Below are 22,281 nucleotides of genomic sequence, written 5' to 3'. Positions count from 1 at the left end.
AATGGAGGAATGCAGCAGCTCCCTCCTCCTCGGGTCGACAGTCGTCTCCTTGGTTTTGTTTGTGTTCAAGGAGAGATTGTTTTCCTGACACCACGTCACGAGCCCGGCCACCTCAGCCCTGTAGTCCGTCTCCACCCTCCTCATCCTAGTTATTTTATTTTCTGATATTTTCAGCAGTATTTATTAAAGTTACATCTCATCTGAACTGTAGCAGCTCACGATCTGTAAAAAACTGGCTTCTTTATCAACCTCATCTTCTACAGAGTATTCTGATTCTGTTTCTTTGAGTTGCAGGTGATTTGAGTTATTACAACAGTAAAATCCTGCTTTTACATTTATGAACAAGTAATAACAATCTAATTATGTAACGTACTGTAAAATAGTTTAATGGGCACAGGAAGCTATTTTCTGTATCAAGTGCTTTTACCTTCAGTAACATTTTCAGTGCAGAAACTTAACAGTGTGGTTTTAGTAGTTTTCCTTTGTTCCTCCATCTCTGATCATCTGTCGATCAGCAAACACTGAATCACGACATGAATTCATGTTTTTACAGAGAGCTTGTGTAGCCACATCTTCCTTAGCACGATGCTGCGCTCTCAGTAAAGTGTTGCTATCTGGACCGTCAAGTTATTTCAGTCAGCTGTAACTTGATTAACTTGATAAGCAGATAGTTACTGAACAGCTGCTCTTGAATGAACAAGTCTCTCTTCATGTCACGTTACTGCGACGCCCTGCATTCTTTACAGTAATATGCTGCTCACCACCAGTAAATGTCAGCAGCACAAACACGCAGCACATGAAGTGCCTGTAGGGAGAGCGTTGTCTGTCCTGGTTGATATTTTTGAGTTTTCTTCTTCTTTGCTGTAACCACAGCAGAGTCCAGTCCGTCAAGCGTTTGTTAGAATAAGATTGTTATGAGACAGTCACACAGTTTGTGCTGTTGGTCTGCTGATCAAGCAGCAGCTGAGCAGGTTTAAAGACAATAATGCAGACTCACAATATATATTGAGACAAACGCATCAGGAGACTGAAGCCACACAGACAGATTGTGAAAACTCAGTACGTGTTTGCAGCACACCGCTGATAAACTAGAGTGAATAGAATTTGCTTTGGAACCGATGGGCAGAATCGAAATGTGTCTTTCCTTCAAAATCAGAACTCAAACCTTAATCCTACCATGCATATTGTCTATTTCATTACTTTCTCAACCCCTACTTTCATCCACCACTGTGTCACAGGCCCTCCCTGTTAAACTTTAATCATATCTGAGTGTTTCCAGACTCGTCTTTAATCCACCACCTGACCACACGAACGTTTGGGTTTTATTTTCAGGACTGTGGCGAGGAGGAGGGTCACCATGCTTACTGTGTGGGGACCCGTGAGGTCCAGTGTCCTGCAGCTTCCTGTACGACGAGCCTGCTCAGGTGTGATCCACAGGAGGCCACCTGCACCTGGTCTCACCTACGCAGCACCACCACCTTTAGTCGGCCTCCACAGGTCTGGAGGACGCAGATGCCTATCGTGTGTTAAGACTCTGCCAGGTGTCGGGACTCTTTCAGGTGTCGGGACTCTTTCAGGTCTCGGGACTCTTTCAGGTGTTGGGACTCTTTCAGGTGTCAGGTGTCTGTCAGGAGTCGGTGGCAGCAGCAACAGCAACAGTGGTGGGGATGTTGCAGGTGTTGCAGGTGTTCCAGGTGTTGCAGGTGCAGACGGATGGTACAGCAGCCTCTCAGACTCGGCTCCGGTTCACCTGTGTGAACACTTCCTGGTGAGCGTCCAGCAGGCGAGCGGGTTGCCGTGGTGGCTGAGTATCGTCGTGGCGACACTGTCGGTCAGGACGCTCATCACTCTGCCGCTCGCTGCCTACCAGCTGGTCATCATCTCCAAGGTCAGTGTCGGGGGGGGCGGAGTCCGCTGTCAGATAAACACTTAGTGTGAAAACATGGTAACCATAGTAACCCCTCGGTGATGTGCAGGTGGAGGCGCTGCAGGTGGAGATCTCTGACCTGGCGAAGAGGCTGCGATATGAAGTTTCGGTGCGAGCGAGAGAGAGAGGCTGGACGGAAAAACAGAGCCGGTGAGAAACAAACAAATGGCGAGGAGCTGGGCTTTGGTTTGGATCAGTCAGTGGAAGAGGAACAGACGCTGAAGACTGTTCTCACCCTCAGACCTACTGACACGCAAGCTCTAAAGATGTACAGGTTCTAATGAGTACAGACGTGTGGGTACAACTTTGTTCTGAATCTCTGTTCTCTGTTCAGGTTCCAGTTCCAGAAGAATCTGCGCCGACTCATCTCTGAGCTCTACATCAGGGACAACTGTCACCCCTTCAAAGCCAGTGTGCTGGTTTGGGTCCAGCTGCCGCTCTGGGTCAGTCTGTCTCTGGCCCTCCGAAACCTGAGCCTGGATCAGTCAGGTATGAACACACGCCCAGATCAGCCCAGTCAACTGATTCTAGATCAGTCCAGTCAACTGATTCTAGATCAGTCCAGTCAGCTGACTGGTTCAGTCTCAGTGAAGTGATCCATTACTGACCCGTGTTGATTCTGTGCAGCCCGGCAGGCTGAGCTGGCAGTGGGAGGCGCTCTGTGGTTCCCGGACCTCACCGCGCCGGACTCCACCTGGATCATCCCCATCTGTCTGGGACTCACCAACCTGCTGGTCGTAGAGGTCAGTGTGTCTGCAGGTGTGTGATCACCTGACCAGTGATGTCATCAGTCTGAGCATCCTGTGCTCTTCTTCTTCAGGTGTTTTCTCTGCAGAGAGTCGCCACGTCCAGGTTCCATCGGCTGGTCCTGAACTCCATCAGAGGGTTCTCGGTGCTGATGATCCCCATCGCTGCTACGGTTCCCTCGGTGAGCTGAAGTCTGTCACTCTTGTGTTCTGAGAGCAGCTGATTGGTTCAGGTGGAAGGTGCCGAGGGAGTCCAGGTTCAGCTGCAGACGGCAGGAATGCAGAGGCTTCGTGTTCAGATCTGTTGAGTGGATGAATGCTTCTGAGCGTGTTGAGTCGCGCTCACATTCCTGCCGGATCATCAGATTAAGATGTTGCTGTCCGAGATCAGAACTCGGCTCAGAACATAAGCCAGATTCTATCGGATCAGGGCTGCACGTCCGCACGTTCATTCTCTGGTTTGTTTTGGTTCGAGCTGCGATGAAAGATAACCGTCATTATTTATTAAACGGCAGATTTATTCTTGAAATGTTGGTAGACAGTTATAATGTGACAGATAGAACAAAGGTATGCGGAGCTGAAGGACACACTCAGGTTCATTCATCCTGGCAACTGTAGACTGTTTTTGCGGACCAGCACTGATCCATGACTGGTGGTTTGGATCAGGTGTTTTACTGTGGAGACATTCAGGTTTTCTGCCACGCTGTGGAAAATCAAATAAAACACAGAAGCACTTTGGGAACACTGTTCCTCATCAGCCCTGTGTTTGTATGGAATTAACCAAAACGCCATTCATTCCTATGAGAGCATCACTGACTTCTGATGTGTTTGGGAAACTCCTCCTTCCATCTTTCTCTGGTCTGAAATGTACCTTGTGTCCGTTGGAAACCTTCAGCGATAGATTACAGAGAGACCAGAATGTGTGCAGCACAAAGTTGGAAAAACGAATTAGCTACCAGCTGTTTGATTATATTTATAGTTAAACTGTGTAAATGTGTAATTACAAAATGAACTAGTTCAGCTAAACTAGCTCATGCTAGCTGCAGAGGAAAACATACCGAAGAGCTTCACACGTCCTGTAACAAAACATTTCACCAAACTGGCTCCACTTCCTCACTGTTTTCTCTTCATGTATCATTCGTCCCGTTTTAGTGCCTTATGCACATCCATCCATCCATCCATCCTTCCATCCATCCATTATCTGTACACCGCTTAATCCTCACTAGGGTCGCGGGGGGGCTGGAGCCTATCCCAGCCAACTTAGGGCGAAGGCAGAGGGCACCCTGGACAGGTCGCCAGTCTATCGCAGGGCCACACTTATGCACATATTCCATAAAAACTGATGGTTGCGGTGAAGCTTCTATTTATTGATAATGAAAGGCATTTCCTCATGTTGAACAGCAGGGGGCGCAGTCTGTATGTTGTACGGATTTACAGACGCGAAGCAAAACGAAGCGGAAAACAGGCGTCAGGGCCTGAACCCTTTATTGTTGACCCGACTGACACATGAGTCTGTGGTCGGCTTTAACCCGGGACAACAACAACACACGAGCTTTAGTTGCTCTGACAATGACTGTATGCTGCTTGATGAGTTCATCACTGGTTCTCTAACATCACTGTATCTTCTGTTTCCTCTTCCATCTCTCCCAGTCCATGGCTCTGTACTGGTTCACCTCCAGTTTGGTGGGATTCAGTCACAACCTCCTCCTTCGCTCTCCTGCGATCCACAAAATCCTGCGACTCCAGACTCAGCGCTCAGAATCTCCGTACAGAGACCTGCTGTCTGCCTTCATCGCCAAATACCGCAAATAAATACCCCGAGTCCTGCATCAGACACTTGAGCTGAAGGTTCTCAGCTCTGAGTGAACCAACGACAGCAAACTGATTCATACAGAAGTCAGGATTCAAACCGATGAGGAGGAGGTTTTATCAAATTAATCTTCAATGGCTCATTTCCTTCCTCTCAGAAGCTGTGAGACTTTAACAAACACCACAGGATGCAGCAGTGAGCTTTCGGTAGACCCGCCCTGGGTTTTGGCTCTCAGGTGGAGCCCGTCTGAGCTTCTGTGCAGGTTTTTGTGGCCTGTGTGAAGCCTGAAGAAAACCTGCAAACATTACTCAGTGGAAAGCATCAAGACTGATTTAAATGTATGTCATGTGGGGAAATGAAGCAATCATCGTAAATCCTGCGACGATGGAAACATGAAAGCCAAGTTAACAGACCTGAGTGTCATACTGGCCATCAGTCATGTGCTGCTGCTGTTCAGTAATCGTGTGGAAATAAGAAAGATGTTTTATTTGTGTGTGAGTTCAGAAATAAACAAGATTTAATTTAAGGAAATGATTTCATGTTCGGCGATCACACTTGAACTCGTCTTTCTACATTTAACTTCTTGTCAACTTGTCGTCCAGCAACAACCACTAAACACTAATATTCAGTTTTTCTCTTAAGACTACAGGATTTACTTTGCTGTGTTCCTTCCAGTCTGTCCTCTGAGGACTGGGCTAAACATAGTTTCAATAACAGGAAGAATCCATGTGACCTCAGACTGGAATTTTTCCTGTTGATTATTTTCCCACAGAAACACAAAGTGTTTCAGACTCTGAAACAAAACTGAGCTCAGATTTAACTGTTTCGCATCTCACAAGCTGAAAAACATCATTAACAGTTTATGCAGCTGCTCACAAACATCACTTTATCAACAGATCAATCAGTTTGATCAGTCATGTCATATTAATAGCATCAATCAGGTAGATTAGGTAGATCAACCTTCTTCATCAGATCTGTGGCATCAGATCAATCAGTGTTTTGTTTCTTGGTGTTTTTTGTGAATCTGCAGCTTCAGTCTTTATTGTGTTGTTTTATTTTTTTCTGTTTTCATTGTGTAGAAAACTTGACAGAACTGCAGCAGTTTAATAAAAACTCCGAGCTCAGGCAGAAACTTCACACCATTAAATCCTAAAATCCTGCAGGACTGAGACAAAAGCAACTGATTCTCCTCCATGAATCTGCTGCTTTGTGTGTTTGCGTTTGCAGTTCTCCATGTTTTAGTTACTCTGTGTAGTATTTGCTGTGATTCTGTGGCAGCAGATCTGGGATCAGGTCTCCTCTGAGGCGGAGTCAGCAGCTTCAAACAGCTCACATCCGTCCATCAGACCTCAGACTGGTTCAGACCGTTTCACACTCCAGACCTCCTGCAGACCAACATGAAGTCTTTCAGCCTCCTTCTGTCTCTGCTGCCGCTGCTCCTGCCGGTGCTGTGTGCCGGCTTGGAATGCGGACCGTGTGACCCGGCTCAGTGCGCTCCTCTCCCGGCGGAGGGCTGCGCCGCCGGTTCCATGCTGGACTCCTGCGGCTGCTGCTCGGTGTGCGCCGCCGCGGAGGGAGAGCTGTGCGGCGGCCGCCGCGCGGAAGGGCGCCGCTGCGGCCCCGGACTGGAGTGCGTCAGGGGCAAAGAGGACAAGAAGAACAAGATGGGAATCTGTGTCTGCAAGAGCGGCTACGAGGTCTGCGGAACCGACGGACAGACCTACAAGAGCGGCTGCGCGCTGAAGACCGCCAGTCTGAAGGCCGAGAGAGAGGGCAAAGAGCCGGTCAACATTCAGAACAAGGGCCGCTGCGCCACAGGTGAGGCTGAGACTCACAGGTGACAGACAGGTGCAGCTGATGTACACAGCTAAGACACTCAGGTCAGACTCAGACACAAGGGTGAGACACAGGTGAGACAGAGACATAGGTGAGGTTAAAGGTCAGAGTTACCTGTCCCACCTTTATACAGATGATGAGAAACAGCAGAACTGATCAGAGGAATCAGTGTCCTCCAGTCAGTCCTTAATGCCTGACAGTTACAGTCATCTCTGATAATCCCCCTTCATTCCTCACTGAGCATGCTCAGAAAACATGAAAACCCTCACTGGGCACGCTCAAAGCAAACTGCATTCCTCAGAGGTCAGCGAGGATCCACCGCCTCACGGATTCCTGATTTTATCCAGTTACATCAAGTTGATCTGCAGCCAGACATTTAACTCTTACCTGCCTGCCTGCCTCTCTGTTGGTCTGTCTGTATCACCTGTCTGTTGGTCTGTCTGTCTCACCTGTCTGTCTCTTGGTTTGTCCATCTGTCTCACCTGTCTGTCTCTTGGTTTGTCCATCTGTCTCACCTGTCTGTCTCTCTGTTGGTCTGTCTGTCTCTCTGTTGGTCTATCCATCTCATCATCATCTGTGATGTTTGCCTGCAGCTCCCATCATCGTCACCCCTCCAGGTGAGGTGTACAACGTGAGCGGCTCTCAGGTGTACCTGAGCTGTGAGGCGGTGGGCGTGCCCACACCTGTCCTCACCTGGAAGAAGGTGAGTCTGTTTAAATCCCTTTTTCTGCTGGTTCGTTGTGATACATAAAGATGTGGGTTTTTTTAATGAGCTGCTGTTTGTAGAAACAAAAAAAAATACTAATGATGAATGTGAAGAGATGATGCTGAGGTGAGTTCCTGTTCCAAACCACGATGTTCTGGTACCAAACCACGATGTTGTGGTACCACACAGTGATGTTTCCATCTCAAACCATAACGTTCCCAAACCAAACTGTGATGCTTCCATTTTCACCAGGATGTTCCTGCTTACAACTGGTTCCTCAAACCGTGATGCTCTCCTACCAAACAGTGTTGTTCATGTGCCCTGCCGTGATGTTCCCGTACCAAACTGTCATGTTCCTGTGCCATACTGGGATGTCTCATCGTTGTTCTTGATGAAGCCAACTGTGTTTTTGTCTTCCACAAATTTGACAGCGTGAACATCCTCATTTATGGCGACACAGTTGTTGGTGTTTAATGTCTACTTGCTTTTGTTGAAGTGGTATTTCCAACCCTGATACCTGATGGAGTTTGAGGTTCAGTTCCAGGTTTGGCAGATTTTCCGTTCACATCAGGGTACGATGGTTGGATGCTGAGCCGTTTTCCACCAACACCGTTTCTGATGTAGAAGTTCTTGGTTTCTATGTGGGACAGTACAGTGTGTAGAGCAGAACAAATGGCCGCTGTAGCTCTGATTGGCCGATACGCGAACTGAAGGAGGTCCAGTGTGGAGAGAACTGTGGTTTTGAAGTGTCCCCGTATCAGCCTCTCAAAGCACTTTTCATCAGTGCAGCTGGTCTGCAGTGGTTCAAGCAGGCTTTTCTTTCTGGGTTTTTCTTGGTGACTGGGGCGATAGTTGTTTCAAAGCAAGATGGGACAGTCAGGTTGAAAATGGAAGTGAGGACATCAGTGAGTTCTGCAGCAGAGACCTTCAGGGCTCGTTCTGGGACGTCGTCAGTGATCTTGTGGGGGTCAGTGTTCCTCAGGGTTCTGCATACGTTGGCTGATGTCACAGTGAGCAGAGGGTCACATGGTCCATAAGTGGAACGCTACGAGGCTCAAAGCAGGCTGTTGTCGTCCGTGATGTGTCTCCACCAATCACAGGACAGCTGTTCCTCCAGCAGCCCAACAACAGTGTTTCCAGATATCTAGTGTCCTTCGTGTTCATGCACTTTAGCTTAAATTGAACTCTGTGATGAATCATCCGACTCGTCAAGCTGTAACTTTACAACCTGACAACCAACAGACAGAAGTGTGTTCAGATCAAACAGTCTGATTCTGATCACCTGATCGATCGCTGTGATCAACCTTCTGCAGCTCCTGCACGCAAACAACACAATTATCACTTTGTAATGACGGCCACGTGAGGCTTGGATCACGGTGTACCGACAGATTAACGACTTATCCATTAAATCTGACTTTTATTACACTGAACTCTGTATTATTCAGATGGAAAAAGATCACTCTGACAGATGTGAAGCTGACGACGGCTGATGGATTTATTTTCTTGGCTTCAGGGCCCAAAAAGAGTCAAGCACAAAAAGAGTGGTGAGCTCATACAGTATGTTACCTGTAGCCTCAGGTGTGTTCAGGTGTGTCTGTCAGCAGGATTTTCTCTGCAGGTTCAGACTCTGTTTGCTAAAGGTCGCAGTAATTTTCCTAATGATTGCACAACAACAAGCTGCAGCCTGCTGGAAAAACAGACGGAAAAATGTTGTTGCATTCGACACGATGAGTTTCTACAAGTTCACGAATGTTTCTTTATGAAATCTGCTCACTGACGCCTGAAGGTTCACCTGAAGGTGGCACGACATTATGCAGCAGTAACATCAAGAATTCAACCTCTGGTGATGGAATAAAGCTCAGGACGGATGATGATGAAGGTGATGGTGATGTAAATGATGATGAAGACCATGATTGTGGTGATGTTGGTGATGATGACAGTGATGATAGCAATGATGGTGATGCTGAGGAAGATAAAGAAGATGATGGAGGTGATGGTTGGTATGATGATGATGATGATGATGATGATGATGATGATGATGATGACAGTGACGATAGTGATGATGGTGATGTTGAGGAAGATGAAGGTGATGGGGAAGGTGATGATGAAGATGGCAATGATGTTAATAGTGGTGAAGATGATGATGGTGACGTTGAGGAAGAAGATGTGGTGGTGGTGAGGTTGATTATGATGATTAAGGTGATGATAATGATAATGATGATGATGATGATGATGATGATGATGATGAAGATGGTGGTGGTGGTGGTAATCATGATGAGGATGATGATGGTGCTGGGTGTCTTCCTTCAGGTCCTCAATGGGAAGAAGAGGATGGAGCTGCTTCCAGGAGACAGAGACAATCTGGCGATTCAGACGAGAGGCGGACCAGAGAAACACGAAGTGACCGGCTGGGTGCTGGTGAGTCGCCACATGTTCACAGATGTGTTCTGTAAAAATGTTACGGTTACATCTGCAGTGTTTTTGTTTACTGTGTTTTAAAGACTTTAATGCCAAACCTCATATTTAATCATAGACAGGAAGTGATGTTGTAACAGTTCACCTATTAACTCCGAGGTGACAGTGTCACAACGCTCTATATAAAGGAGAAGAGCGGATCTATGCCTCAGCAGGGTGAACATCAGACAACCTCATACATTTGTTTTGGCTCAGAGCAGCCTTTTACTTTACACACTTTACTTTTTTACCCCCCCCCGCTCACATACACAAGCGCATCCCCAGACACAACATAGCGAAACGACACGGCTGAAAAACAGTTCTTTAAGTTCAGCAAACAGCTCATGGCCCGTCCGGCTTCATATAGTTCAGCCACCACCTGCACGGCTCTGCAAGGCCGCAAACAAATGCGATGCCATCAACAGCTGGACCAACTCACGGCTCTGCGCATCAGCCCTCCGTTGAATGACGGCTCCGGTCCTCGGCAACTCCGCGAAGCGGTCCGTCCTCCCGTTCCAACACCTTTAGGTATTCCAAAAAGTTCCAACAAGCATAAATCCACACTCCGCGGCCCGGTAACTCCGGGAAACCTCCAAGTAGGCGTGTGTCGTCATCTCACTACGTGCCACCGCGCGCGTGCACTGCACTCACCTAAATAGAGGTTCATGCAAAGCCACGCCCCCAACATACATTTGACTCAGTAAACAACACCTGTTACCCCAGTGACAAAATACATCTACACTATTCACAGACAATCATAAGGCATCAGTTCACCCCTGCTGGGTGCTTATGGAGTGAGGACAGACCGGCCTTTACAATGTCACAACTGTTGGACTAATCAGAAAGATGTGTGGTTATTTCAGATCTCCCCTCTGACCAAAGAAGAAGAAGGATCTTATGAGTGTCACGCCACCAACGCCAAAGGAGAAGCTTCTGCTATCGGAGCCATTCACCTGGTCGAGTCCATCGATGACATCGTCATCAAGAAAGGTAACAGCAACGCTGATATCATCAACAACTTGACTCAGGAGAGTGAAATGTTATCATTCAGACTGTTGGACAGTAAAACAGCTTAAAAATACTCTGACTCATGATGTCATTTCCTTTCAGTGACGAAGGACGACGAACTTTGATCAGCTGGTCGGAGATCAACGAGGACAAACATCGCAGATGTTTTTTTTTAAACTTTCAGTGAAAATCTGAATGAAAGGGTGATTTTTTTTTTATTATTTTTTAAACTTCTGACACTTTTAACACTTTAAGTTTGAAATTATGTCTAAAGTTTGTTGTCAAACTTCAGAGATTTTTGTATAACCTTTGGATTTTAACTTCTTGCTTTAATCTTTTCTTTGTTTTTTGAACTTTTAATATTTTAAGTTTTTTGGCATTTATTATCCTTTTTATTTTCCTGACCAGATAAACCAAAAGCATCAGGCTTTTCTATTGGAAAGGCTGACAGCCAGGTGTCAGGTTGTAGGTCAACAGCAGTGAGGCAGGTCACCATAGCAACATGCAGTGAGGCAGGTCACCATAGCAACATGCAGTGAGGCAGGTCACCATGGCTACAGCAGTGAGGCAGGTTACCATGGCTACAGCAGTGAGGCAGGTTTGTTTGTGTTGTGTAGACGCTCTTCATTTCTCAGGTCTGAATGCTGAGAAACAGAAAATGTTTAATATTTTGTTTGGTTGTTGTTGTTTATTCATCGATGTTTGTTCTGCAAATGAACAAGTTTCTTTTTTTTTTTTAATGTCTCAGTCAGGACTTTTTCTGCTCTGTGACCAAAACAAAGTAAAAACAACTGATGATGAGTTCTCATCAGAATTTTAAGTATTTCTTTTCAGGTTGTATTTCTTTGAATTAAATAAAAACAGTTTTAACACTTTGTATGAAATTATTTCTTTGTTGAAGGTACTTCTTTATTATACACGTCATTTATTCTAAAGCGGAGAACTTCACTTTCAATACTTTAAGTACATAGTGTTGTCATCAGGCTACTCTCATACCTCAGCAACACGACACTATTGCTAATGTTGAGTTTTGGTATCTGATGCCAAACAGCCAACCTGCTGATACGATCTCTGATGTCATAACCTCTGATTGGGGGTTTCACATTTTGTCAAGTCAACACGATTGGCTGTCATTCGTTTTATTCAAAATGTTTTGTGTTTGCAGAGTTACAGAGATCTTTAAAACACTTTGACTTTGTCATGTGATGTCTGAATGTGAACCAATGAGGGGTCGGAAACATTTTAACATCAGAAAAACCTTTATTTCACTTTTACAAAAACGCTGCGAGACAATTTCAAACTAAAAACATCAAAACTAAACTTCTGCCGACGTCACATCGCCATCCGCAGGGAGGCACCCGATTGGTGGAGCTGCTCTATGACGTCATCATACGAGGAGCGATGCTCATCGACATCAACTCCTGGAAAAGCAGCTTACAGGCGTACGGCATCCGGACCAGAGAGATCTGAGGGACAACACAACAAACAAGATAAACAAAACGACAAGCAAAAACTATAAACATGGCAAAAAAGATAAGAAGGTAAACAATCAAGACAAAAGGGATAAACAACAAATAAACAAGTAAAATGAAAAAACAAGATAAGCAAACACAATATATATATATATATACATAAAAAGATTAAATGAACAAGACAGCCAGGGATAAACAACAAGGGAAACAAACAAACAAAAAAAGAAATAAAACAGGGAAAGAAACAAAATCTAAACAATAAGAATAACAAGACAGAAAGGGGATAAACAACATAAAGACAAACCGATTGTTTACTAATCATACTAACCAGTCTTGTCATGACTAGTTATCGACCATGTTTACCTGTGTCTTGTTGCGGCAGCCTCGACACTCGTACGTGTGCGTCCGTGTGTTGGCGATGGCCATCAGGCCACACAGGTTACAGACGTGAACCTGATACGGATCCGACGCCTCGAACAGACGTTCTCTGAGGAACTGAGCGGCTCCGTGAGCGATCTGACAGTCACGCTCCATCTCTCCGAAACGCAGACCGCCATCGCTGAGAACAGAAAGGTGGGCCAGGTGAGAATGACAGGAAGTGGACGGGTGGATGTTTGATGAAGCTCCGTGGCAGGTGGAGTCACGTGTAGGTGTTTACAGGTGGCTCAGACAGGTGGATAGGTGTGTCACTCACCGTGATCGGCCCTCCATTGGCTGCCTGTTGAGGATCTGGACGGGGCCCCGAGCCCTTGAGTGGATCTTATCGTCCACCATGTGCTTCAAACGCTGATAATATGTTGGGCCGATGAAGATCTGAGACGTCAGCTTCCTCCCAGTGAAGCCGTTATACAGAACCTGATCACAGATCAATAACCAATATCAACACCAATCCACCGACAGTAAGAGGCAGCAGGTGTGCTGTCTATCAGGTATCATCTCTATTTAAACCTAAATGTTTCTCTGCTAACAAAGACTATGACAGAAAGCTCATAACCCTGCAATATGCTGCCTTTACTGTCAGTCCGGTTATTTGAGTGTCCAAACTCAGAGCGTAAATGTTTCTGCCCTAAAACATTCCCACAATGCAACAGGTCACACTTAAAGGTAGTGAAACGGCTGCTGTTTGACTCAGCGGCTGACGATGATGATGTAAAATGAGGGTCTATAATCTGAGTGAACTGCTGAATGTTTAAGACACACGGTATCAGTCTGACCTCGTTTCCTCTCAGGTGGTATCCGTATTCAGACAGCAGGTTTGACACTTTCTGCACATTGACGGCGTCGTTAAAGGGCGTGGCGTCGCCGATTTCACCTTTGTTTGCAGAAACCTGAAAAAAACCCAGAGAAACTAACATGTAAAATACAAACGTGTTGATAAAAGAACAGACAGTGATTTAACAGCAACCTGCAAGTCAACACGCAGGGCAACAATAACCCACTTCTGCAGTACAAACCTTTTACTGACATTGTTCATTTTTTTATGATTTAATTGATTTAAATAGAACCAAATCTGCACTTTACAGTCTCACAGATGGACAGTTCTCCTGAGAGCGTAAAGTTCTAAAGGCTGACGAATGACGAACTCACTATCAGGACAACACATGTGACACTCATAGATTATTTCCAGGACGTGTTTGGTGTTGGTCACCTTTCCCTGGAGACACTCGATAAGATGGCCGACTGTCATTCTGGACGGGATGGCGTGAGGGTTGATGATGATGTCAGGTGTGATCCCTTCACAGGTGAACGGCATGTCCTTCAAAAATAAAACGCGTAAATCATCAACACGTCACTGTAAAACTCAGAGTTTGAGTCTGAGCATCATTACAGGTGGTCAGTTAGCAGGTTCATTATTTATTAGCTTGTTCCATCAGCATGTTCACCATTTTGGAGGCTAACTCTTTGGCAAACATCAGAGTTCACCTGACACACCTGAACTGCGTGCAAAGAGCTTCACCTTGTTGCCATCGCTACATAATCAAACTGGACATATATTCTGCCAAACACCTGTTTACTTCCTGTTTACCTGCTGACCTCCTGGTTAGCCATTAACCTCTTACTTCCCTGCTGACTTCCTGTGTACCTGTTTACCTCCCGTCTACCTGCGCCCTCCTGCTTACCTCTTGTCGGTACTGAATCCCACAGGTTCCTTTCTGTCCGTGTCTGCTGGCAAATTTGTCTCCAATCTGAGGAATCCGGACCGAACGAACCTACAGAAACACAAAACCAGAGGTTGAAACAAACTTCCTGTCCTCTGGATCACCTGACCTGTCAGGTGTCGCAGGTGTTGTCACCTCACCCTGATCTTGCAGAACTTGTAGCCCTCCTGGTTCAGGGTCACCATGACCTGGTCTACGATACCGGTCTCGCTGGTCCTCAGGAAGGTGCTGCAGTCTCTCTTGGTGTAGCGTCGGTTGGTGCTGTCCAGCTCGTCGTCGTTCTCCGGCAGCGTCACCGTCTTCCCGATGATCACGTCCTCTCCGGACACACGGACGCCGGGCGCGATGAGCCCGTCGTCGTCCAGCTTGTCATAGATGGCGTGTCTCATACCTGAAGTCAGATTTTGTGTGTGTGTTAAATGTGTGGTGGTGATTTTATACACCAGCTGCTACAAAAGTCCACTCAAGAGTTCCGGTTTGAAAGTATTTCTGGAGGTTGTAACAAGTTCTCACCCTGACAGGTTTCACGTGTCGGCTTCTCAAAGATCTCCTCCTGATCAAAACCTTTCTTTGACTCCTGCTCTTTGTAGGATCGATAGAAAACGGACCTGCAGGGCAAAAACAGAACGTTAAACAGAGACACTCAGGTTAACCAGTCACCTACAGGTGCAGTTGGCAGCTCACCTGAAGAAGCCTCGATCCACAGCCGACCGGTTCATGATCACAGAGTCCTCCTGGTTGTATCCCGTGTACGAGGCGATCGCCACGATGGAATTGATGCCTACAAAATAGGATTAAAGTTTCAGAACACACACAGAGTTCTAAATTTACCTGGTCTGACCTTAACTGTACAGGTGTGTGTGTGTTACCTGTAGACAGCTGTGTGTTCAAGTCTACAAGAGTGTGTTAAAGCGTACAGGTGTGTGTGTGTGTGTGTTTTACCTGCAGGTAGCTCTCTGAAGCGCAGGTACTCCATGGACCGGGTGGTGACCAGCGGTTTCTGAGGGTAGTACAACACATGAGCCAGCGTGTCCATTCGTACGTGGAAGTTGGTGATGTAGACTCCCATGGCCTGTTTACCCATAGCCGACTGATAGGTGTTCCTGGGAGACTGAATGATGAAAACAAACAAAAACAAGTCATTAGAGCTTCACGCATGGACGAGAATCCTTCATTTAGATTTAATTACGTATTTGTTCAAACACTCAGGGGCACAAGTTGAAACCAGGAGCAGGAATGTTTGTTTGTACCTGGTTGTGGTCAGGAAAGGGGATGATGGAAGCACAGACTCCGAGGATCATGGATGGGTGGATTTCACAGTGGGTGTAGGTGGAGCAGTAAGCCACACCCTTTTCCTGGAGGTCATCAGGGGTCATGGCAAGCATGACGGTCTCCTCCTCCAGAGTGTCGATGTACTCCACCACGCCGCTCGCCACCAAGTCCTGCCAGCTGATCACCAGATCAAACGAGAACATTTTGAGGGGGTGGGGCAGGACTAAAAACACCTGAACGTTGCCTCACCTGTACCTGACAGACTGCCTCACCTGTAGTTGTTGTACTCTCTCTCCTTCAGCTGGTCGATGTGTCGTCTCTTCAGCAGCAGTTTCTGTTTCTCGACGATCAGCAGCGGTCGGCAGATTCGTCCAGCGTCGGTGTAAATTCTAATCTCACGTTCTCGAATGTCTCTGATCATAGACACCTGAAGGAATCAGGAGGAGCAGAAAACGCTGAATGAACATCTGTGTCTGTTTCAGGGACACAGCTGCTGATCACCTGTTTCTTACTAGTCTGACTCAGCAGATGTGGACTTCGGGGAGGCCTGTCACTTTTTTCCAATGAATTCTCAGTTTTCTCATTTCTTGCCTCCCTGCCTGCAAACGCTCCATCAAAATAATTCCTCTGTCACTTTTTCAAAAAAGCATCATCACTTCTTCTGGCCTTAGCTCTGCCCAGTACAACTATCTTGAATCTACAGCAGAATAATAATGAGGACCAGCAGACCACTGTCCAGCTCTGACAGATCAGAGAAGATCGGCCTCGATGTGAGAGACTAATCATCACCAAAATGGAATGTAGAGATCCAAACTTAAGGTGTGTCTCAGTGTGACGCTGCCGCCCTGTCAGCTCATTGTTTCAAGAGCTTCTTGTGTTTTTAAATGTGTTCTGTTAGTGTTCATGTGACAGGTTTTGAGATGCGTGGGCTGGTCACCTCAGACACGATGATGTCCATCTGTCTACGGAGTTTCCTCAGTGTGTTCATCAGCTGTTCTGGATCTTTGTGGATTCCGACCCAGCAGCCGTTCACAAAGATTTTAGTGGCACTGAAACGTTTAAAACAAAAAACACATGTTGCACTCACACCTGCAGATGATTGACCAACTGAAACAGACTGACAGTTAGACAGCATTGAATCAAGCTGAAGCAACTGACTCTGCAATGGCAGCCGGTGAAATCTCCTCCAGGTTCTCCATACTCCACTCCTCCAGAAACTCCAGGATGGGAGACGGCTGTGAGCCCACAGAGATGTAGGCCATCAGGGCCAAGTTCTTCACCAGACCCACAGCGTGACCCTGCAGCGGTGTAAACCAAAACACTAGTCAACATTCCTGACAAGCGTCCACGAACAACATCCTGCGGCGCTGATAAACATCCACTGTTGAACAAAGCTGCAGTTTCAGATTAAAGCTCATCTGTGGAATTAAAGATTTGGATGTTTTCATTCAGATGTTTTCACATTTTACAGTTTATATGATTCACATGTTTTGGATCCGGTATTTGGTACCTCAGGCGTCTCAGCAGGACACACCATCCCCCACAGGGTGTTGTGCAGCTGTCTGGGTTTGGCCAGTTTTCCGTCTCTGCCGATGGGAGAGTTGACTCGGCGGAGATGGGACAGGGTGGACGCGAAGGTCAGACGATTCAACACCTACAAGCATAAAAATCAGGATGATTTTCAGATGATCTGAGGAGATCCAGTTTGTCAGAGACACACTGAGATCATGTGTGATGAGGACCGAGCTGAAAATGTGTCCGTCTGCATGTGTTCTGCTCACATTCGAATACAACAAAACACTGATGAGTAACAGCTACACAGTCATAACCAACACAGATCACCTGACACAAGCTGTTCTCACCTGTGACACTCCAGCTCGTGCCTGGTGAGCCTTCTTGACGTCGCCCCAGTTTCCGGTGGCCAGCGAGTACTTGAGTCCATCTGAGATGATTCGGGTTTTAATGGCGAGCTCCAGGTTGAAGTCTTTTCCTCTGTCGATGAACTTCTGAGCGTAAATCCTGATCTCCTTCAGCAGGTTCTTAAACATCCTGAACAAACAGAACAAAACCAGTTTTAATCACACTGACAACATCTGAACATGTTTAAACCTCATACGTCTCATTTAAAGTCATGACTTCAATCCAATCAGCTCACTGATGCTGTTCTTCTGAATTTTCTGACTGCAGTTTGTCTTAATGCTGAACAACAGTGTGTCTGTATGTGGATATAAGTGTATCTGTGTGTTTATATTTTGTCTATAAATGTCGATGTGTGTGTATATAATTTTGTGTGTGAATGTGTATATATATGTGTGTGTATGTATATATGTACGTGTGTGTGTGGTCATATGTGTATGTAAAGATATATGAGTGTGTATCTTCTGAAGCTAAACGAGGTCAAACATCGGAGGAGATGACATCGAGCTGAAAAGCCCCACCCTCGGAACAAGAAGGCCAATAGCGGTCCAGCGAGGTCCAGCCTCTTGTTGCCGTAGTGATCTCTGTCGTCGAGCTCTCGTCGGCCCAGAGCGGCGAGCAGCAACCTGTGGACCATGTACCTGAAAACACAGCAACACACTGCATCACACACAGATCTTTCACAGGACACAAGTCAATGAAACGTGACACAGTGCAGGGCCCGAACACCTGTGCAGGTGTGTGTCAGGTCCAGCTCAGGTGAATGCCAGACGTGGCTCAGATATGTCAGGTGTCCCTCATGAGTGCACCTTAGTGGTGTGCCGGTGTCAGGTGTGCCTCAGGTGAGACTTACCCTAAGAAATAAGCCTTCTTGGTCTCACAGAAGTCGCTGACTCCGACATGGGGCAGCATCTCTTTCTGCAGAACTTCCTTTGCGTATTTGATTCTTCGCTCCTTTGTCACTCCGGGTTTCGCTCCTCTGGAACCGATAAAGTTCAGCGCCACATTTTGCTCCTGGATCACAAACGCTTCGTCCAGAGACGGCTTCACCTGGGAACACAGTGACACCGCTGCTTAATGGGCGGGGCTAGGACTGACTACCTGCGGGTTCTCCATCAGTGTGATCGGTGCAATAACTGATCAATAACTGCTTATCAGACTGACCATCTCCATCATTTCAGGGTCGTCAAAGTCGTAGATGATGTGCTCCAGGATGTCTCTGTCCGACACGAAGCCCAGAGCTCGGAACACGATGATGATGGGAACCTCCTGTCTGATGTAGGGCAGCGTGGATACAATCCTCTGACCGATCGCGCTCTTCTTCACCCCCTGAGAGGAAACCGATCAATAATCAATCTGTTGCTCTAATAATTAAGTTAATGAGCTGAAACATTGTTTTCTTGTCGTCTGTTGTGCAGCTATCTCTTTGTGTAACGATGTTGGGGACATTGTGTATGTGTGTATCTCGGTGAACACCAGAACTCACCTGTCCTCCTCTGGCCATCATGCTGACCCAGATGGTGCTGGTGGGACGAGACGAGTTCTCCAAACAGGACCGGCACTCGGCTGTGTAGGCGTACTTTGAGTCCTTCTTGGCAAAGACGTACACTGTGTTGGTGGCCATCTTCTCCTGAGCAATCAGCACCTGAAACCACCAACACACTTGATGTCAGAGTGTCTCATACTGCAGTCCAAGAATCTCTGAATACGAAGCTGCAGCCGTAGCTTCGCTTAACTGAGCTACTAGTGTTGTGTAAAGACTTTGGCTGATGTCACACGGTGCGTCATGATGTCATAGCATACCTTCTCAGAGCCATTGATGATGAAATAACCTCCAGGATCAAGCGGACACTCGTTCAGCTCACACAGGTCTCTGTCCGTCAGGCCACTCAGTAGGCAGTAGGTGGAGCGAAGCATGATGGGAATTTTACCGATAAAGGTCTTCTGGTGTTGAGTCTGCAGCTGGTCCTCCCCCTCCTTTATGATGGTCTTTGTGATGTCAACATACAGGGGGGCTGAGTACCTGAGGGGAGACACAGGTGAGACCAGGTGAGAGTGAGTCTATAGTGGGTCATGTTTTAGGATGTTTTTGTGATCTGAGACCAGCAGAGAGCAGCTGAGACCTACGTGAGGTTTCGTAGTCGTGCCTCATTGGGCATCATGGGAGAGGGAGCGCCATCTCTCTCCCAGTGGGTGGGCTTGGACAGGTAGATCTGCTCAAACTTCAGCAGGTAACGAGGCTAAGACAGAAAACAGAAATCACAGCGATGTCACATTAATGAGCACATGAGCAGCAAGAACGAGAATCCTCCCAAAGTGAAACTAATCCCCCCTGTAACACCCAAACTGTGTCCCAGTCTCAGGTCTAGTCTGTGGTCACGATTTGTTGCTCACCGGCTCCTCCACCTCCCCAGATGTGTGCTGGGCTTCAGCCTGCAGGTCGATGGGTGGAGCGTCCTCAACGATCCTCTGAACCGACATCTGGATGAACTCATCGAACGAATCCAGTTGCTGCCGCACCAAACCCTTCTCATCAAAATAAGAGCTAAGAGAGAAAGAGAGAGAGGTTCATCAAAATAAAAGGTGGAAGACAGAAGGTTGTCAAAATAAGAGCAGAGAGACAGAGGTGCTGTTTATCATGTAGAGATAATCTCAGTCCGTTTCTTTTCGGTGTGACATCAGGGTTGGGTTACCTTCTATGAGCTGTGAGAGGAACATACATGATCGGAAGGATGTTTGATATTTCATTGAATCAGTTATCTGCTGGTAGTTTTACATGTGTGTGACCCAAATTCAGCAGAATTCAGTTTTCACATCTTTATCGCTCTGGTAGCGACACACTGAGTATTAACGACAATCAATACATCTCTACAACAGCTTCGCTCAGGTGGGATCCAGGTGAGTCTACCTGATGACGATCCAGCACGCTTCCTGCCACAGATCTGGAGTGATTTCATCATCGTCTTCATCATACTGATTATCTGATAAACAGAGATGTCAGTGATCAATACACCACATAATAGCACGACTGAACAACATCTGCTGACTCTTTGTTTACGCTGTATTTTAGTTTTGAACTGGAGAATCAGCAACTTCAGCCTGTTAATATTTAATAATGCTGTAGTATATGTTGCTAGTATTACCGAAGTACATTAACACACCCACAGTGTAATATGTACTTTGATATGATTACCATGTTAGCTGCACCGCGCCATTAGCAATAGCTGTTGTTGGCATTGGCCGCAGTTAGCATGTGGCTCAATGAAAACTTGTGGTGTCTGATGAAGCTAGCGTTAGGTCGTGTGGTAAATAAAGCTAAATTTAGGCTGTGTGTTATACGAGGCCAGCCTTATGTTCTGTGTTACATGAAGCTAGCGTTACGCTGTGTGTTAAATGAGGCTAACTTCATACTGTGTCTGAGGATGCTAACGCTAGGTTGTGATGCTGCTGTTAGCTTTGTGCCTCACTCACGACCGGACCGACAGAAAAGATAAAAGTGAAGCAGCAGCTCACCTTCGTCCTGGTCGTACATGTTTTATCTCCAGAAAAAATTCAACTTAGACAAACTAAAGTCCGACCGACGTCGCGCCGCGGAAAATGAATGTCACTTCCGGTGTTTTCTTCTTCGTCCTCTGAAACGTCAGACTCGGACGCAGCAGATGCATGTTGCTGCCCCCAGTGGTTAGAGGCAGAACTGACACAGGTAAACCCTGGAGGCGAGTCCTGCATGGTGGAGAAACTCAGCCACAGATTTGTTTGCTTCACGGTGTTGACGATTGATGTCAGTGATTGGCATGCTTTTCCAGTGCCATTGCAGAACGTTTATTTTGGTTGCAGCTTTTCCATCATTTATATTCTTGGATCCATCGGTGTAAATTTTTTAGAATTCTGCATTTAAAAATTTGATTTTATTTTTTTAAAGATGGTTGCTAACTAACATCGTAGGATCACCTGCATCTGTCTTCATGTTCTTTGGGACCTCAGGTTCTGGCAGAAGCCAAAGTGGAACAGATGGAACAGGTGACCAGAACGCTGCCAGGCCCATCCACAAACCTTTATACGTCCACTGTCTCTGTTCATGGAGTTTACGCAGTTTGCTCCTTGCTTTTCCTCACTTTCTTTGACGTTCCCAGTGCTTTCCTAACAAATACTCAGAAGGAATTTAGGACTTGTAACTGGGCAGCTAAGACCAGTAGAACCAGTGGAAGACCAGTAGAACAAGGTTGCTCATTCTCAGCTAAAACATGCTTTCACCCATTTCAGTTTCAATAGTATAAGTTCTTTGGCCTGCACCACATCTGGAGTCTTTGGAACATAGGTCTCCACTGTCCTTTACGCTCTAGCCTCCTACACCCATTCTCAGTCACAGATTTTATAGTTGCTATGTATGTCCTTTATCTGTTGTAAAGACATTTGTTATGTTCCTTTATGTGCTCCTCAGTCACCTCTTTTGAGACACTGCATAATGTAAATGACTTTCTCGCACTTCATGTTTTAACTCTTTCAACAGACTTGTTATGTAGCCAGAGCTCCTGTTGTGGTGCTTTCCTTTTTGAAACCAAAAACCACAGAGTTTTTAAAAACCACATCTCTGCCTGTGCCACGTTGTCTGTTGTCCTCTCAGTTTGGACCATGACACTGCAGCCTTTACCTGCTGGTCAGTATACATAGACATCCTGTGCACACATGTAGGTTCGGACAGTCTTCAGAGTTTGTCCAGGATTAGTCTTGAAGATGAAGAGAGTTAAACTCAGCTAACTCTGGTAACCCTGAGTTGACTGGGAGGAGTCTCCAATCAAAGGAAGCATCATCAATTTGATGTGACTTTAAGTCAAACAGTGACACCTGCAGGTAGAAGGTGTGACTGCAGCAGTAAGCAGTGATTTTTCCCTAAGATAAAGTCAACAACATGAACTCCCAACTAGAGGAGAAGAAGAAGAAGCTGTAGAAACACCAGGAAGACACTCAAAACAT

General features: G+C 46.4%; 3 protein-coding genes across 6 annotated transcripts; 2 read left to right on the top strand and 1 right to left on the bottom strand.

Annotated features, from left to right (window-relative positions):
* Nucleotides 1–405: 405 nt before the first annotated feature.
* Nucleotides 406–5,048, top strand: LOC103374607 (mitochondrial inner membrane protein COX18-like). Of its 2 annotated transcripts, XM_008304723.1 has the most exons (7): nt 406–1,577; nt 1,614–1,888; nt 1,977–2,077; nt 2,262–2,416; nt 2,555–2,670; nt 2,748–2,855; nt 4,324–5,047. In XM_008304723.1, exons 1-7 carry the CDS (start codon nt 1,358–1,360, stop codon nt 4,483–4,485), a joined length of 1,137 nt encoding a protein of 378 aa, XP_008302945.1. In that variant the 5' UTR covers nt 406–1,357; the 3' UTR covers nt 4,486–5,047. The 2 variants fall into 2 exon arrangements, with proteins under 2 accessions (XP_008302945.1, XP_008302944.1); XM_008304722.1 differs by having other exon boundaries at nt 406–1,888; nt 4,324–5,048.
* Nucleotides 5,049–5,819: 771 nt separating this feature from the next.
* LOC103374605 (insulin-like growth factor-binding protein 7) lies at nt 5,820–11,374 on the top strand. 3 transcript variants are annotated; one of them, XR_521138.1, is made up of 6 exons: nt 5,820–6,301; nt 6,913–7,022; nt 9,336–9,443; nt 10,343–10,469; nt 10,590–11,003; nt 11,059–11,374. XR_521138.1 is itself a non-coding variant. In XM_008304721.1 (5 exons), the coding sequence occupies exons 1-5, from the start codon at nt 5,881–5,883 to the stop codon at nt 10,610–10,612; spliced, it is 789 nt and encodes a 262-aa protein (XP_008302943.1). In that variant the 5' UTR covers nt 5,820–5,880; the 3' UTR covers nt 10,613–11,374. The 3 variants fall into 3 exon arrangements, 1 of the variants encoding a protein (XP_008302943.1); XR_521139.1 differs by having other exon boundaries at nt 10,590–11,031; nt 11,086–11,374; XM_008304721.1 differs by having other exon boundaries at nt 10,590–11,374.
* Nucleotides 11,375–11,709: 335 nt separating this feature from the next.
* On the bottom strand, nt 11,710–20,914 carry polr2b (RNA polymerase II subunit B). Its single transcript, XM_008304720.1, has 25 exons — nt 20,821–20,914; nt 20,216–20,288; nt 19,702–19,852; nt 19,435–19,547; nt 19,111–19,330; nt 18,794–18,952; nt 18,472–18,636; nt 18,161–18,357; nt 17,829–17,948; nt 17,253–17,439; nt 16,901–17,044; nt 16,549–16,688; nt 16,328–16,439; nt 15,663–15,817; nt 15,369–15,567; nt 15,061–15,229; nt 14,803–14,899; nt 14,632–14,726; nt 14,259–14,509; nt 14,080–14,169; nt 13,608–13,715; nt 13,174–13,287; nt 12,654–12,814; nt 12,323–12,518; nt 11,710–11,953 (listed from the first exon to the last, which is right to left on the bottom strand). Exons 1-25 carry the CDS (start codon nt 20,837–20,839, stop codon nt 11,864–11,866), a joined length of 3,525 nt encoding a protein of 1,174 aa, XP_008302942.1. The 5' UTR covers nt 20,840–20,914; the 3' UTR covers nt 11,710–11,863.
* Between the last annotated feature and the right edge of the window lie 1,367 nt (nt 20,915–22,281).

Source organism: Stegastes partitus, unplaced genomic scaffold (assembly GCF_000690725.1).
Source record: "Stegastes partitus isolate 25-593 unplaced genomic scaffold, Stegastes_partitus-1.0.2 Scaffold2300, whole genome shotgun sequence".
In the NCBI taxonomy this organism is placed as follows: domain Eukaryota; kingdom Metazoa; phylum Chordata; class Actinopteri; family Pomacentridae; genus Stegastes; species Stegastes partitus.
Note: the sequence above shows the minus strand (reverse complement) of the source record. Positions and strands in the feature narration are given on the sequence as shown.